At 35.5% G+C, this 16,437-nt stretch overlaps 1 protein-coding gene and 1 pseudogene across 1 annotated transcript; both read left to right on the top strand.

Moving 5' to 3' along the window:
- The first annotated feature begins 365 nt into the window (after positions 1-365).
- LOC100782465 (WUSCHEL-related homeobox 8-like) lies at positions 366-2,422 on the top strand (annotated as a pseudogene).
- A 2,575-nt stretch (positions 2,423-4,997) lies between these two features.
- Positions 4,998-15,830, top strand: LOC100784075 (epidermal growth factor receptor substrate 15-like 1). The gene is made up of 13 exons (XM_003527258.5): positions 4,998-5,698; positions 5,915-7,022; positions 9,210-9,428; positions 9,529-9,743; positions 10,518-10,592; positions 11,295-11,366; positions 11,455-11,553; positions 13,290-13,361; positions 13,445-13,559; positions 13,886-13,954; positions 14,045-14,342; positions 14,493-14,574; positions 14,917-15,830. Exons 1-13 carry the CDS (start codon positions 5,579-5,581, stop codon positions 15,601-15,603), a joined length of 3,231 nt encoding a protein of 1,076 aa, XP_003527306.1. The 5' UTR covers positions 4,998-5,578; the 3' UTR covers positions 15,604-15,830.
- Positions 15,831-16,437: the final 607 nt, after the last annotated feature.

Genomic DNA, 16,437 nt, shown 5'->3' with positions numbered 1-16,437 from the left:
CATTCATAACAAACCTACAATTATTTATTGATTTATTTTCATTAATTTATCGTGTTTGTGATCTTTTTCATACAAAATTTCAAAAAACAAATTAATTAGTTAAAATAGTTAGCTTATTTGAGAAAGTGTACGATAAATACTATTGAGATAATTTCAGTATATTTCTAAATTCATCATTTAAAAAATTGATAAATAGTAATGATTGGTCTTGCTACACATGTTAAATTAAAATAGATTTACAATAATTTTTATTTATTTAATATTTCAATGAAATTTATATAAGTCTCACCAAAAGTGCGAGTTTGAAAATTCACATAATAAAATTCTAAATTCTTTGATAGAAGAAAGTAAGCCTAAAGTTAAAAAAAAAAAAAGGGTGGGAAGGAGTCTGAATTGCGAGATTGGCGGAATGAGGCTAAATCGCGCAGCAAACAACGGTCCTTTAAGCTTTGACTTGAGGTCTGAGGATGCTGTCTGTCTCTGCAAAATGCAAATCGAAATTCAATTCTTGCTGCCAAAGCCACCAAAACAAAACTGAGTCCTTTCCTTGTTTGGTTCTGCAAAAGCAAAAATGGAAGCAGAGCATCATCACCAGACCTCAAACGCTGGTGGTATTATTGGAGGCCTTTACGTCAAAGTTATGACCGACGATCAAATGGAACTGCTCAGGCAACAGATTTCTGTCTATGCCACCATCTGTCAACAGCTCGTTGAGATGCACAAGGCCGTAACTACCCAACAGGACCTCGCAGGTTAATTTCCATTGTTTCTTTTATAACCCAACATTATAAGGTTCTGATTATGACAATAAACATAATTCATTCTATGATTCAACTGACTGGACAAATTAACAACATATACTTTTCTTCATTTAAAATAGCATTACATGACAGTTTAATCTGCCATAATTTCCAGAAATTATTACATAATTCCGGATCAGGTGATCATAATTTCGATCAATTTTCAGTGATACATTATTGAGTTTTTTTTTTTTCAATTTATGAGGAAGAGTTATTTAGACTTGATTATGTGTCACATGAAACCAACAAGGTCCAACAATGTTGGTCTATGATTGAGTTCCTTAAGCATACTAATAAGAGTTTGATTCCCTGATGGTGCATATGAAAGTGACATTGTTGGGAGACACAAAACTTATTTCGGTAGGGATCTCTACGCCTCAAAGGGATAGACTTTTGGCTATGGGATACCATGCTTCCAAAAAAAAAAAGGATTATGTGTCACATGAAGATCGACTGTTACGATAATAGTTCGGGACCATGTTATAATTTTTTTATGCATAAGATTATCAGGAAGTTTCTTAAATCGTACAAGTTCTGTCAGATTTGGATATGTAGGTCGAATAAGTGGGATTGCTTGCTCAATTTGATGGTGGAGAAACAAAGTGAGTGTTTTATTTGTTGTTGGTATTTTGTGTCAGGGCTGAGGCTGGGTAATTTGTACTGTGATCCGTTGATGGCGTGCTCTGGACACAAGATAACTGCGAGGCAGCGCTGGACTCCAACACCTCTGCAGCTTCAAGTACTTGAGCGTATTTTTGACGAGGGAAATGGTACTCCGAGCAAGCAGAAGATCAAGGACATAACCATTGAACTTGGCCAACATGGCCAAATATCAGAGACAAATGTTTATAACTGGTTCCAGAACAGAAGAGCTCGTTCAAAGCGGAAGCAACTCACTCCCGCACTGAATGTTGTGGAACCAGAAGTGGAGACAGAAGTTGAAGTTGAGTCTCCAAAAGAGAAAAAGACTCGTGCAGAAGGCTTTCAGGTTCAGCCCTATGAGAATTCGTCACCTCATAGGATCAAGGATATGTACATCCAGAGTCCTGACATAGGTATTAATCTTTCTGTTAGTCTTTGTTTGGATAAACTTCTCAATGAATATTTATAGATAAGGAACTAAAAAGGTAAAATAAATTAAGTTTATCCAAATAGCTTTCTTCCATAGGTATTAATTTCTTTCTTTCTTATAAATGCTTATTGAGAAGTTTATCCAAACAAAGTCTCAAGTATTCAGTATTTGACAAGGATTTCAAGATATTCAATCTAAATTCTATTGGTTTGTTTATCCAGGATTTGACCAATTGATGAGTAAAATAGAAGTTGCAGGCTGCTACAGTTCTTATTTTCTTTGAGAAATCTGTGGAATGGATGGGTTGAAGACTCTATTCTTGATTGCAGCTTGGTGGACTCGAGTTTGTTGATGAGACTGTTAGATATATAGGGGCTTTCGTCCAAATATATTGATGAACCACACGCATGATGTGGTATAACTATATATATTCACAAGCATATTGTATAAATTGTTTTGCTTAGGTGCTTTGCAAAGCTTACTGTTGACAACCGTTACTGTGTGACATGTTATAATTTTACAAGTTTATAAACATGATTGCTTCTCCTAATTACCGTGAGATCTGACTTATTAGAACTAATGTATGTGTTAGTAGTTAGTACTTCACTAATCAGTATATTATCATAATTAGACTTCGTTAATATCTTTTCAGTTATGTTGTTATGTAAATCTGCTGAACTTGTCTTATACTCTTACAAACCAGTAACGACTCATTCAAATAACCCTTGAATAATCGGGCTAACAATTTCTAGCCCATAAGCACAAAGTTTACTCACATCAAACTGTTACCCTGGTAGCAGCCTTGCTTCCTATCACTTTTTAACAACTTTTTTTGTTCTGATGCCTTCAACAATTAACTCCACTTGCTGTATTGCCACTTATCTCCACTTGTCTCCTTTTGCATTGTTGATATTTGATAGCATTAGTTATTACTTTTATGGTACTATAATCCTGCATCCAAATTTTAATCAGGGAATTTGGATGCTAAAACTTAACCATTTGAGTTTTATGTAATAGTAATGAAGCCTAAATGCTTGTTAAGTTTAGCTAGACAAATACAATTACTGACCTCTGCAGTTTGTGTATGATGCAACATCTCCTACCTGGAGGGATCTGATAAACAGCAACACAACTAGCTGTAGAATGTAAAGAAAAAAGGTTAAACCGTTCATCCAAAAGTTCTGCATATCGACATGAGATTGAAGCTTAAGATGGATAATTTAAGGCTTTAAGCATTTAGCTCAATCAGGGACTGTCAGCTACTCAGCTCCAATCCACTTAAAATAACTGCGAGAATGCTTTCTTCACTGGAATTTTATTGAGAATGCAATTTGTTTTATGCCAGAGCCACTAACTGGGAACATTCCTATAATGATGCTGAAGTGAACACATTTATCACATATCTTCTGAAGAGTATCTTGGTGATTTAGTTTCTAATTAAGAACTTTAGCATGTATGGAAAACAGTTCCAGAATTACGGGGTTGAAGGATAGCTGATCCTTCATTTTTATTTTTTTGCTGGAAGCGAAGTATTCTCTCCCGGAAACCATGAGACTAACCCTCGAAACATAGAGATAACCGAAATAGGTTTTGTCTCTCAACAAAATTTTCTCTATATGCACAGCTAGAGAATCCAACTTCTATCAGCATGTTTAAGGAATCCAACCATGTTGGACCTTGTTGGTGCTATGCTTAAAGAATTCAATCATTTATTGACTTTGCTGGATCTTGTTGATGTTATGCATAAAGAATCCACTCATCTATTAACTGTGTTGAACCTTGATGTTATGCTTAAAGAATCCAATCATCTATTAATTCTACTGGATCGTATTGGTGATCCTTCATTTTAATTCACAATAACATTATGAAATTAAGAATTGAAAAATATACCAACAATCACTTTCTTAAATTTAAAGCATTCAAGAATGATTAGCTCCAGTCTTTGCTCAAACCTTTATTTATTCAACACAAAATCCTATTTAATCTCTTACTAATATTTTTAGGCTCTATTTCGTCTCTCATCTCATGGAGCAGTGTGAGTAATTTAGTCCCTCGCTGTTTAACATTTGCCTCAATTTAATCCTTAGTAGGCGCATTTTTTACATTTCAGGAGACTAGTTATTATAAATATAATTTTATATGCTTTTAATTTATTTATTTTCATTTTTATAAAGTATATAAAATTTGTTCTCGTTACTGCTTAATGATGAAGGATAAAGTATTTTGGAGTAACTTGAGATAATTAGATATGTCATGATATTGATAAGTGATAATTCATATCCAATAGCTCGCTGTTTGAGTTATATTATTTGTTGATGATGTAACTCTTTTTTACCATTTAAGGAGGAGAAAAACAAGCAAAATAAAATTAAAGTCTCAAGGACAAAAATAAATAAATAAACATTAAATTATAGGGAAAAAATATTTAAACCTTTTTTTTCCCCATCCTATTACATCTTTTTCTTCATTGGTTTGCCGAGAGCCACCGACATCCCACTTGGATCTAAGGGCCGAATATATGTTTGATTGAGAAGGGGAGATTAACATTCGTTATTTGTCCAAGGAAAACCATTCATGTATTTTATTCAGACTATGCACGACAACTTCTTCATTCGTCAGAACAACTAGTTACAAAATTAACAAAGGGTACCCATTCATGGCATCTTATAATCCTGTCAAATATTTTCTTCCTAGCAAGTTTATCAGTTAATATATAGCTCAATTTACCGTATCTGGCTCTCACTGCTGTTTTGTTTCGTTTCATAGGATAACTCAGAATTGAACGAGGGACTAATTAAGATGAACGATTATTAGTGAGGATTAAATTTTAAACATTGAACCATGATGGATAAACTCGAATATTATAATCCAGGAATACGTTTAATAGGATTACTCATTTTAGAAAAAAATCATGACACAAAAATAAAAAGGCTTAAAAACAAAAATGAATATTAAAATTTATCAAGGTAAAGTAACCTCATTTTTTAAAAACGGACAATCTTTCTTCTTTTAGGAAAAAACTAAAAGGGTTAGAAATACAGAATGTTATCAAAACCATTATTTTTATGAGACAAAAAAACATTTGTATTCTTTATCTTCATATATTTTATTTTTTTTTGAAAAAAAAATCACTATTATTTCTCACGACCTAAAGAAAGAAGAAAGAATGATCATAAGATCATTAGTGTAATGAAATTAGGCACATAGTTTAATTTATAAGTATCATTAGAGTAAAATAGAACGGTGTGAAAAAAAAAATTTCATCGAATATTTGTTATAAAAGTGTATAACATGGAGAATATGTATAAATCAAACTTTTAAAGAGTTAAGATCAAAATTATTTATAAAGATTATTTTTAGGATGTATTGTTAATTATTAAATTTTGATTGTTTTGTTTGAGTGTCTGAACAGTGCGATTAGATGTAGATGTAAATGGAAATGGAATGAAATTTGTATGCCTCCCTAGAGGCACAGCCTGTGCTGCGGTCGTTCGTTGCAGTCGGAGAAGACGCCACATCTCAATCATTTCAACCTCGCCCTCGCCGGGAATATATATATAAAACATATTCTATTCACTTTTTTTTTCGCTTTCCTTTAATTCTTCCAAATCTGCGAATTCAGACACACAATAATCGAATTCCCTCTTTCTCCGCAATTCATCCTCTCTTCCACGAAATCCCTTACTAACCGACTCAATCTACTTCAATGGATCAGTTCGAATCGTTTTTCAGGAGAGCAGATTTGGACGGAGATGGCAGAATCAGTGGAGCCGAAGCTGTCTCTTTCTTTCAGGGATCCAATTTGCCCAAACAAGTCCTCGCTCAGGTTTCTTTCTAATCTAAACCAAACATTTCAACTCACTGCACTTAAATTGTTCATTTCCGTATTTGTTTTCTCTTCTAGGCATAGGATTTTCGTGATCGATCGTTATCATATCGTGATTTAGGTTTTTGGCTGATTCTTCATTTCGCTTTTCCTTGGACTTGTTAACTTGATCTAGCGTATAATGCTTATTATTGTTCTCGGTTTGAGTTGTTGCAGGTGTGGGCGTATGCTGATCAGGCCAAAACGGGATTCCTTGGCCGCGCAGAGTTTTTTAATGCTCTGAGGTTAGTCACTGTGGCTCAGAGTAAGCGAGATTTAACGCCTGATATTGTGAAGGCAGCGTTGTATGGTCCTGCTGCTGCTAAAATCCCTGCGCCACAGATTAATCTTGCTGCCGTGCCTCAACAACGTCCAAATTCGATGCCTGGTGCTGGGTCTGTCGGGCAGATGGGTGTTACCGCACCCAATTTGGCTCAAAGTTTTCCCTATAGAGGACAAGGGTTGGCAGGTCCTGGTGCAAACCCGCAATATTATCCTTCGCAGCAGAATCCTGGCATGAGACCTCCTCAATCCATGCCTGCTGGTGGCGGTCTGCATCCACAACAGGGTGTTGCAGGTCCAGATATTTCTAGAGGAGTTAACATGGGTGGTCACAGTTTCTCAAATCCTGGCGTCTCAAATGATTGGAATAATGTAAGGCCCGGTATGGTTGCTACCAGACCTGCAGGAATGATCCCGTCAGCTGCCTTACCGTCGTCCACATCTCCAGTTTCACCAATGCCCCAGTCATCTCCAATCTCACCAATGCCCCAGTCAACAACTGTTAACACTAAAGCATTAGGTGTTTCTGGAAATGGGTTCTCCTCCAATTCAGTTTTGGGCAATGATTTTTTCTCTGATGCCTCATCGACACAGAAACAAGAACCTGCTGGACAGAGTTATTCTGTCAGCAATGTCTCATCAGCCATTGTTCCTGTTTCCACTGCTTCCCAACCTGCAAGTAAACAAAATTCACTTGACTCATTGCAGGGTGCATATTCTTCAATGCTGCCTGCAAATAGTCAGTTTCAGCGGCCACAGTCTGCACCAATCACAACCCAGCAAATTTCACCACCAGCTTCTTCTTCACCACATACACCATCTGGGATGACAGCTGGGCTTGGAAATGCAAATTCTGACAATTCACAGCTTTCTTGGCCAAAAATGAAACCTACTGATGTGCAGAAGTATACAAAGGTGTTTATGGAAGTTGACACTGACAGGGATGGGAAAATCACTGGGGAGCAGGCACGCAGTCTATTTTTAAGCTGGAGATTACCCATAGGTAAAATCTTTTTCTTTCCAACTGACACTTTTTGAATTAATGTTTATGCATTTTGGTATGTTGATGTGCTAGTTTGTCAATGAAATGTTGCATACATAGCTATCAGCTGAAAAAAATTGGAACTCTCTAGTAGCCCCATAGGTATTCAATGTGCAACTTTAGTCATGAGTCATGACTAGTAACTAGTGACAGATCTATGATTACTATGGCTGCTCATCCCATCCCAATTAAGAACAAAGGTGGAGGGTCAGTTCATACTTAAGCATCCAAAGAGAGCGTGTCTGCTGAAGCTTGAGTGCTGACATGCTTTGTCTGCTGGGGTTTGATGCATTTTATTGGAATGCACATTTTTTGGAGTCAGATATATCCTTTTAATTTTACATTATTTTAGTTGTTCTCATCTTGAAAGAAGCTTTGGAATCGCATGATTTTCAATTAAGTGGAAGGGAAAACTGAGTATATGGAATGCAAGTTCAGCAAAACACATTTGGGCATGGACTTGGAGATGAAGATTGGAGATCATACCATACCACGAGTCACTTGGTTTAGATATATTGTATCTACCATGCTAGGTGACACAAACAGAGAAAGATTTAATCATAGGATTCAAATTGGGTAGATGAAATGGAGAAGTGCTTTAGCTATTACTCCCTATGAATGTGAATAGCTCAAGAGCTATGAATAATTATTTTTTTGGTGGGAATAATTATGCATACAAGAGAGACGTCTAAGCAAGGAAAGGCCTCTAAGAAATGAATATTCCCACCCTATTATCCTCCTAAAACTTGATGCAAGTACTATCACCCAAATTCAAATAAACAAGTAGTCAAAATCTTTGTAATAAACCTACCAGGGATTTGCATGAATTGAGATAATCACAGGTTGGCATCCTGTCCATTTTTAATCCAAGTCATAGATACTATGAATTACTTAGTTTCATTATGGGTCATTTATTAAAGGAAGGAGGAAGGTGACATAGATATTGATTATTTGAGAAGGGATACATGGAAGGTGATAGGTATTAGACCTATAAGATCAACCACAAATTTATAAAAGTGTCTGGTTATGAACCAAGAATCCCAACCAATTCCAAATCCTCATGTTTCACTTCCGTATCACAATAATTAAAAAAATATTTCTTAAAGGAAAATAACAAGAAATACTGATAGCTTGAGTTTCAGTGGGATTCTGTGATAGATGACAGTTATTTGATTTAGACCTCAGAAATAAATCTACTTGACATTTTGAAATCTATGGTCTTATGAACAATGGTACCTATTAATGCCAAAATCCTTTCTTTTTTTATCCTACTTGGTGTTATGTTGTATTATTTTTTAAAGGAAAGCGGCAAAAAACACTAACATTTTGAACAGGATTACATTGTAGGTGACAGTTATTAGACCTGAGAAACTCCACATTAAGAAATTTATTTGGTATGAACCAAGAGAATTAACCGATTCCAAATCTGCATATTCATCCTACATGAATCGCTTATTTGTCAACCAGTTCATGACGTTCCACTATTTTTCATAGAACATCATGTTGGCCACAATTTTGTCATTGCTGATGAGGTTCCCAGTGTCAGACTTTTCGGAATCTGGATTAGAAAATAGAAAAGAAAAAATGTATTTCATAACAGCCAGGCTAATAGAAATTAAAAGCTACTAAGAAAAACATGCTACAGATAAAATGATGTTACTAGATATGTTTCCTTACTCTGTTTCTTAGCTAAGTGCTTTTCACTATTTTGGAATTTTTCTTGTAGAGGTGGACCGATCTTAGGATAATCTTTTCATCATTTGATTATTTCTCTGTCTTAGAATGTTGGTTTGAGCTTAACTCAACCCCAAAAACTAGTTCATAGGGTGAGGGTTGCCCTCACTTATATATTCTATATTGGTCTTATCTCTAGCCAATGTGGGACTTGAATTTTTCTCAATACACCCCCTCACGTCCAATCCTTTTGGGCTTGGTGCGTGACCCATTTAAGGGATCTAGGGTAGGCTTTGATACCATCTTAGAATGTGGGTTTGAGCCTAACTCAACCCTAAAAGCTAACTCATGGAGTGAGGGTTGTCTCTCACTTATATATTCTATGTTGGCCTTATCTCTAGCTATGTGGGACTTGAGTTTTTCCCAATACTCTGATAGCAAATATGTAACAAGATCTTTGTGGACTTTGTGCAGATGTCTTAAAGAAGGTGTGGGACTTGTCTGATCAGGACAATGATAGCATGCTTTCATTGAAGGAGTTTTGCTTTGCTCTTTATTTGATGGAACGTTACAGGGAAGGTCGGCCTCTTCCACAGTCTCTTCCAAGCAATGTTATGTTTGACGAGACACTGATGTCAATGACAGGCCAACCAAAAAGTGCTTATGGAAATGCAGCCTGGGGTATTGGCCAAGGTATTTTCCCTTATTTACACTATCTCAAACTTTGTTTTCCTTTTCTCTTAGTCTTATAGGATATTTCTTGATAATTTTTTTTACTTTTATCTGTCTTAAGGTTTTCGGCAGCAACAAGGTATTCCAGGTGCTCGGCCAGTGGCACCAACAGCTGGTTTGAGGCCATCAGTGCATGGAAGTTTTGCCCGGGCTGATGGCACTCAACAGCCCAATCAGCAAAAGTCAGGAACACCTGTGTTGGAGGATTCCTTTTTGAATGGTGAGCAGAATATATTGAATTCAAAGCCTCAAGAGGCAGCAACTGCAGAGAAAAAGGTATTTGCTCTGCCTTCATAGTTTTTGTCCATGTATAAATATATTTGGGAAAGTGAAGGTTATCCATTTTCTTTTTTGTTTTTTGTTGATGCTTGGGTTTTTGCAATTAAGGAGTATACTTTATTTATGATTTTCTCCTATCCCTTTGTAATTTTCTTCTCTTCATCTTAATGTATTTATGATTTTCTCCATTTTTTTCCAAAAAGTACCAGTTTTTTAGAAATGGGAAGATTATAAAACTCTTCCTAAAGCCACGGATTCAACTATATCTACTAACAAATGCAAGGTAAAGAGACACCTTTGAAAATATGAGGCATTTGTCTCCCAACCAAATGCACCAATGAATTGTATAAATTGCACTCTCATAAAATTATTGTTTCCTTTTTTCTGCCATAATCTCTTGAAATTTTAACTACAAATGGCTCCAGTAGAAAGGACACACAAAAACACTTTCACAGTCCCTTAGTGCTTGTTTGATACTTCAAAACTATTGATGGCCTTATGGGGCTCCAAATCACATTTTGACCCAAAAGCAACTGTCTTTCACTTTTTGTTGTTGTTTGCCAGGTGGACCCAAGTTAATTTTTTGTCCTAAATATAATTTTGCAAGTATGTTCAAAATGAATTATGGGGCTGGTGTTACTTTTGAACCCAAAATTAATTCCGCATATTCAGTAATATCTTCAACCAGATCTATTTATTTGTAAGTGGTCTTGGTTCTCTTGCACATTTTGAGAAATTATAAATAAAAAATGTTTCTCTTTGCTGTTGCAGTTTGAAGAAACTCAGAATGTGATTTTGGATTCAAAAGAGAAGATTGAGTTATACCGCAACAAAATGCAGGAACTGGTTAGTAATTCATATCCTTTTTCAAAAAGAATTTTAGATTGATGTTTATTGCTCAAGGCTTAGCATGGTTGAAATCGATTATTTGTAAGCTTGCTAGGCCATACTGCCGGTGGCTCACTTTAAAGTAAAATTGTGTTTGCATTAATGAAGTTATTGCATGCCAAAGAGGTTAAAAATAAATTTATTAATGATCTTTGACCTGTAGTTATTCACATGTTTGGTTTTGCTTGGTTTTTACAGAATAACTTCTAAGCTAAATAGCTCTTGAGTATACTATTATATGCTTAATACAAACTAATTCAAAACACAAAGTCAGTGTACGAGAGCTGTGTAATTTAGCTGGAAGGATTGGTTTTCTATGACAAATGCAAATCATCCTACAGTGACTTAATGTTGGTTTGGGTTTTATGGCTCTAGTTAGGCCTCAGTTGAAGCCTAGACACTCTAACTGGAATCATGCACACAGTGAAAAGATAGGACAATCTAAATGGATTAGTGGATAAAGTTAAGTATTTTATTGGGTTAAAAGCCAGTATGACTTCCCCCCTCAAGAAATGAACTGGAACCATGCATGCAGAGAAATGATTGATGATTTTAAGTGGATTCAGTTAAGGATTTTATTGGGATAAAACCAGAATGATTTTTTTAATATTTTTTAATGTATCCTATGAATTCCTTTCCCGTATTTTACTTGTATTTCAGGTTCTATATAGAAGCAGATGTGATAATCGACTAAATGAGATTACAGAAAGGGCGTCTGCGGATAAGCGTGAGGTATATTCCTTTTTTTTTCCTTTTCTTAAAACGTAATGCAAGTTTAAGATGTGAAAAGAATTAACTATCATTTGGTGGTGTGTTACAGGCAGAATCATTGGGCAAGAAATATGAAGAGAAATACAAACAAGTAGCAGAAATAGTATCAAAATTGACTGTTGAAGAAGCTAAATTTCGTGATATACAGGTAATTAGAAAATATAAATTACTTGTTGAAAGATAGGCTGTTTGTAAGATGTGAAGTTATTGACTATTTAATATGCGCTACATCTTTTACTCCATTGTTCTTAAGTTATTATGAAGGACCAACCTCTCCCAAAAATTTAAGCTGTTAGGCTAAAGCTCATGAATGGTTTTATATCTTTTGCACTCCCCTCCTGCAAGATTCCTTTGGGCTTCAAGTATGCATAACACACAAAAACACCTTAAATTGTGCTAAAATTCAACTTTTATTGAGAATGAGGGTGAGAAGGATCAAACTTGTGACCACTTGGCCATACAAGCTTTGATACTATGTCCAGGACCAACTCTCTTAAAAGCTTAAATTGTAAAGTAAATGCTCATGAATGGTTTTATAATTGGGTTGTATTTAATTTTTAAAAAAGGATCAAACCCCATGCCTGACTTCCTCTATGAGCTCTGCTATGGAGCGATTCTGTTTCATGCCATTTAAGGATAACTCTGTTTTTTCAAATTATTTTATGGCTTATATTGAAATTTTGATATTTGGGTGATGAGTTCAATTCCCTCATTGCTTCGTGTTTGGGATAAAGGACCAATTTCTGGTTCCATGTTGCTGTCAGGTTCATGGGTTAATGACTGTTTCAGACATGTAAAGTAGTGCTTGAGATCCGAGCTTTGAAGTTGTTGTTAATCTTTTCTTTCTCATATCTTCAAAATTTATTGTCATAGCTTTGACAATTAGAAGTTCTGTTCGTCTTCCAATTAGGGAATCCCTTCTCTCTCTACTTTACCTCCTTCAATTGGGACTGGTTGCACTCAACTTACAGCGAATGCATGAACGTGAATAGGTAAGCAGTGGGACAGGTTAGGAGACCTTGAGGGCTGGGTTGCCACTCCATACCTGAACACAGTCCTCTGTTACTTGTACATGAGTGTTAAGGGGGAGAAAAGGATAGGCACATGACCTGTTTTAAAGAGTGTTTTAATTTCAACCGTTAATTGTTTTTAGTTGTAATCTAAATTATTGATATTTCTCATTTTTCATTTTAAGAAATTTCTCATTTGAAATGCTCCCTACATATCACTGTTTTTAATTGTGGAAAATGCCAGAAAGCCAAATAGTCTGCAATATCATATGACAGATAGTGTTGTGGGCAAATAGTGAAAGTCGCATAGCAATTGAAACATATGATATCTACCAATTATATATCTATAACAAATTAAGTTGTATGCACATAAAAATGTATAAAAATTGGCATAATATTGACTCAAAAGTTCAATTGGCTGGAGACTGGTCATAGATGCCAAGAGGAACACATTCTGCAACCATGACACCCATAGTGGTGGTAATAGCGGACAGAGTTGTAATCGCAGATCCAGGGAATTCTGCAATGCAACAGCGCTATAGCCTATAGTGGTGCTATTGCATTGTGGAATTCCATATATATATATATATATATATATATATATATATATATATATATATATGTGCACACATGGGTGAGGATCATGTTATTCCACAAGTAATTCTTAGTAGAGTTACTTCTTTCAATAACCCTTTGTATATCTTAAATTTCAACAATCTAACCATTGAATTACAAGTTCTTATTGAATGGATCAAGTCTACAATTTTGTTCTCCTTTCTTTGCAACTATAAACCTGTGTCTTGGGTGGATTATGAATGTCTTGAAAGTTGAAACATTTCAATGCATCTTTAACCATTAGTCGGTACTTATTTAGGATAGGAAGGTGGAGTTGCAGCAAGCAATTGTCAAAATGGTACAAGGAGGCAGTGCAGATGGTATCCTTCAGGTGAATTTTATTTCTTGAATAAGACTTGAGTTCTGGGGAAACCTGTCTAGTACTCTGTTACTGATTTTTAGCAAATTCCTTAGGTCCGTGCTGAACGCATACAGTCGGATCTTGAGGAGTTATTTAAGGCTCTGGCTGAACGGTGCAAGAAACATGGGATAGATGTGAAGTCAATTACAATGGTTCAGCTTCCTGCTGGTAAGATAATAATCTCATTTTGTCTCATTATGGTTTCTTTCTCGATCACTGATTTCTCTTCTTTGTTAATTCTCAAAGAATCACTTTGCAATAACAATTTTAAGATTTGTTGACTTTTTTTTACCCAATATATGTGATTCTTCATATTATTACTTCTGTGGAAGCCTCCTCTTATGATTTAGAAACCTGCATTTTTCTAAAGGATCTTTTATTAAAATCATGAGCGTTGCATATTTGTTACAACTTACAAGTGAATGCATTTCCCTCTGTTTCTAACTTTAACGTGGTTGTGTCTGTGTATGTGTATGAACCTAATGAAATATAAGGTTGGCAACCTGGAATTCCAGAGGGAGCAGCTCTTTGGGATGAAGAGTGGGATAAATTTGAGGATGAAGGTAGCCATAACTGTTTCTCTTTTCTTACAAAATTATTTTCATGTTTTGCATGAATTAACTTGTTTTATTAATTTCTTTGTTTATTTCTAGGATTTGCTAATGATCTCACTTTTGCATCTTCAAAACCGAATCCTGCATTTATTGATGGAGAACAAAATTTATCTGATGATAATTCTGTTCATGGTTCACCTGTGAATGCAAATGGGAAGCAAGAAAATTCTGCTAATGGTGATTATACAGTTGAGGATGAATCCTATGCACACAGTGAAGATGACTTGGCAAGAAGCCCCCATAGTCTAGCTGGGAGGAGTACGTTGGGTAGTCCTTCTCGAGACTTTTCAAATGCTCATTTTGGAAAAAGTTTCGAAGCAGATGCAGAAACACACAGGTAATTTGTTTTTTTTTTTTTTTCCTTTACCAGGGATGTGTTTTTGGGAAGGGGGTTGATTTATCTATTCCCATTTTTTTTTGTTTCTACAATGCATGGCTTTGACTGTGAGCATCTAGTAATTGTGATGTCATTAAACTATGGTAGCAGAAGTTTTGATGAATCAACCTGGGGTGCATTTGACAACAACGAAGATGTGGACTCAGTGTGGGGTTTTAACACTAAGACCAAGGTAACTCATGCTATACGTAACTTTTAATTTTATTCTGTTCTGGATATCAACCTAATTAGTTCAGTTATTGAGAAATAATTGTTCTTGGGGAAATTCTTTAAAGATTATTTTTATACTGAATTAATGTATAAGATAGGCAATGGAGGACTTTTTTTCCTTTTATAATTTTTGGAATGGGTTTCTTAGCACATTTACCAAAGAACTAAAGAAGGGATGTCTTTTTTCAAAGATGAAGTTGCCTTGATTTTCTGGACAACATAACATTGCTACAACATAGCGCTTCTGTGAAAAATTAATTGATATTAAGCTACTACCTACTGAAATTTTTGTATGGTTTTGTAGGACTCTGACTTCGAGCAGGGAGATTTCTTTAAATCCGACGATTTTGGTATAAACCCAGTTAGAACAGGATCTACACATACAGATGGCACGTTCCAGTCAAAAAGCCCATTTGCTTTTGATGATTCAGTGCCTGCAACTCCAGTTTCCAAATTTGCTTTTGATGATTCAGTGCCTGCAACTCCAGTTTCCAAGTTCGGAAACTCTCCAAGGTACAGTGAGGCAGGGGATCACTTCTTTGACATGTCAAGGTTTGATTCCTTCAGGCACGAAAGTGGATATTCTCCACAACCAGAGAGGCTCACGAGATTTGATTCCATAAGTAGTAGCAGCAAGGATTTTGGTTACAATAATGATAAATTCACAAGGTTTGATTCCATAAGTAGCAGCAAGGATTTTGGCTACAATAATGATAAATTCACAAGGTTTGACTCCATAAGTAGCAGCAAGGATTTTGGCTACAATCCTGAGACGCTCACAAGGTTTGATTCCATGAGTAGCAGCACTGATTTGGGCTTCGGTCGACAGGGACATGCAAGGTTTGACTCAATTAGTAGCACCAAGGACTTCGGTCACAGTGGTCCGTTCTCTTTTGATGACTCTGATCCATTCGGCTCCTCTGGCCCTTTTAAGGTCTCTTCAGAAAATCATTCTCCGAAGAAAGGTTCAGATAACTGGAGTGCATTCTAGCCTGCAATCCAACTCTTCCCGATTTTCTTTGTTGTTTCTATTTCCTTGATTGTTCATGACAGCCTATTTTTTTGTGTATAGCTAGAAGAAAAGCTGGACGGTAATATATGGTGTGGCCAATGTATCAGTTTGAAGAGAGCTTTTTCTATTTTTTTGGGGTAATGTTCGGATGTTGTGTGAAAGATAGATAGATAAAATTAAATGTCTTGATGCGTATTTACTACTAAGTTTAATGGCAAGTGCATGCAAAGTTTTTTTTTTTTTTTCATTTTCTTTTTCGTGGGTTCATTACATGCATTTACGTATTTGCCGCGTTTCCCATTGGAACCAAATTGCATTGCTCACTCTCTAGTTACTTCATGTCTGCAGTAAAATCCCGGTCTTGGTTGCTGCGCTAAGCATTTGGTGTTGTTGGATACGTTTAGATAGGTTTTCGAATGCTTTTTTTTATTATTATTTATTTATCGAAATGTATACCCGATGAATGAATTTGGAGTGCTTTATTGTATCTGAATTTAACTGAGGAAAATTTAAAATAAGATCCTAAGATTTTTAATTAGTCTCTAGACTTAACTACTTGCAATTACTTTGATCCTCAACAACATATGTTAATATTATCACTTAAATTACATGATTTTTTTTGAATTTTGGTCTAAAATGATTAGTAGATAAGTAGATTACATGCTTTAGGCTTTTTTTTTAATTTTCTTATTTTTATAGACACGTGACAACTTTATACACTTTTGAGACTAGAACAATGTTTTATCCTATTTGGACTCTTCAAATTTTTGCACTTAATTTACATTTTTCATTTATTTTTATCTCTTTTCCTAA

Source organism: Glycine max, chromosome 6 (assembly GCF_000004515.6).
Source record: "Glycine max cultivar Williams 82 chromosome 6, Glycine_max_v4.0, whole genome shotgun sequence".
Classification (NCBI taxonomy): Eukaryota; Viridiplantae; Streptophyta; class Magnoliopsida; order Fabales; family Fabaceae; genus Glycine; species Glycine max.
The sequence above is the reverse complement of the archived record's forward strand: the minus strand, read 5'-3'. Positions and strand labels throughout refer to the sequence as shown.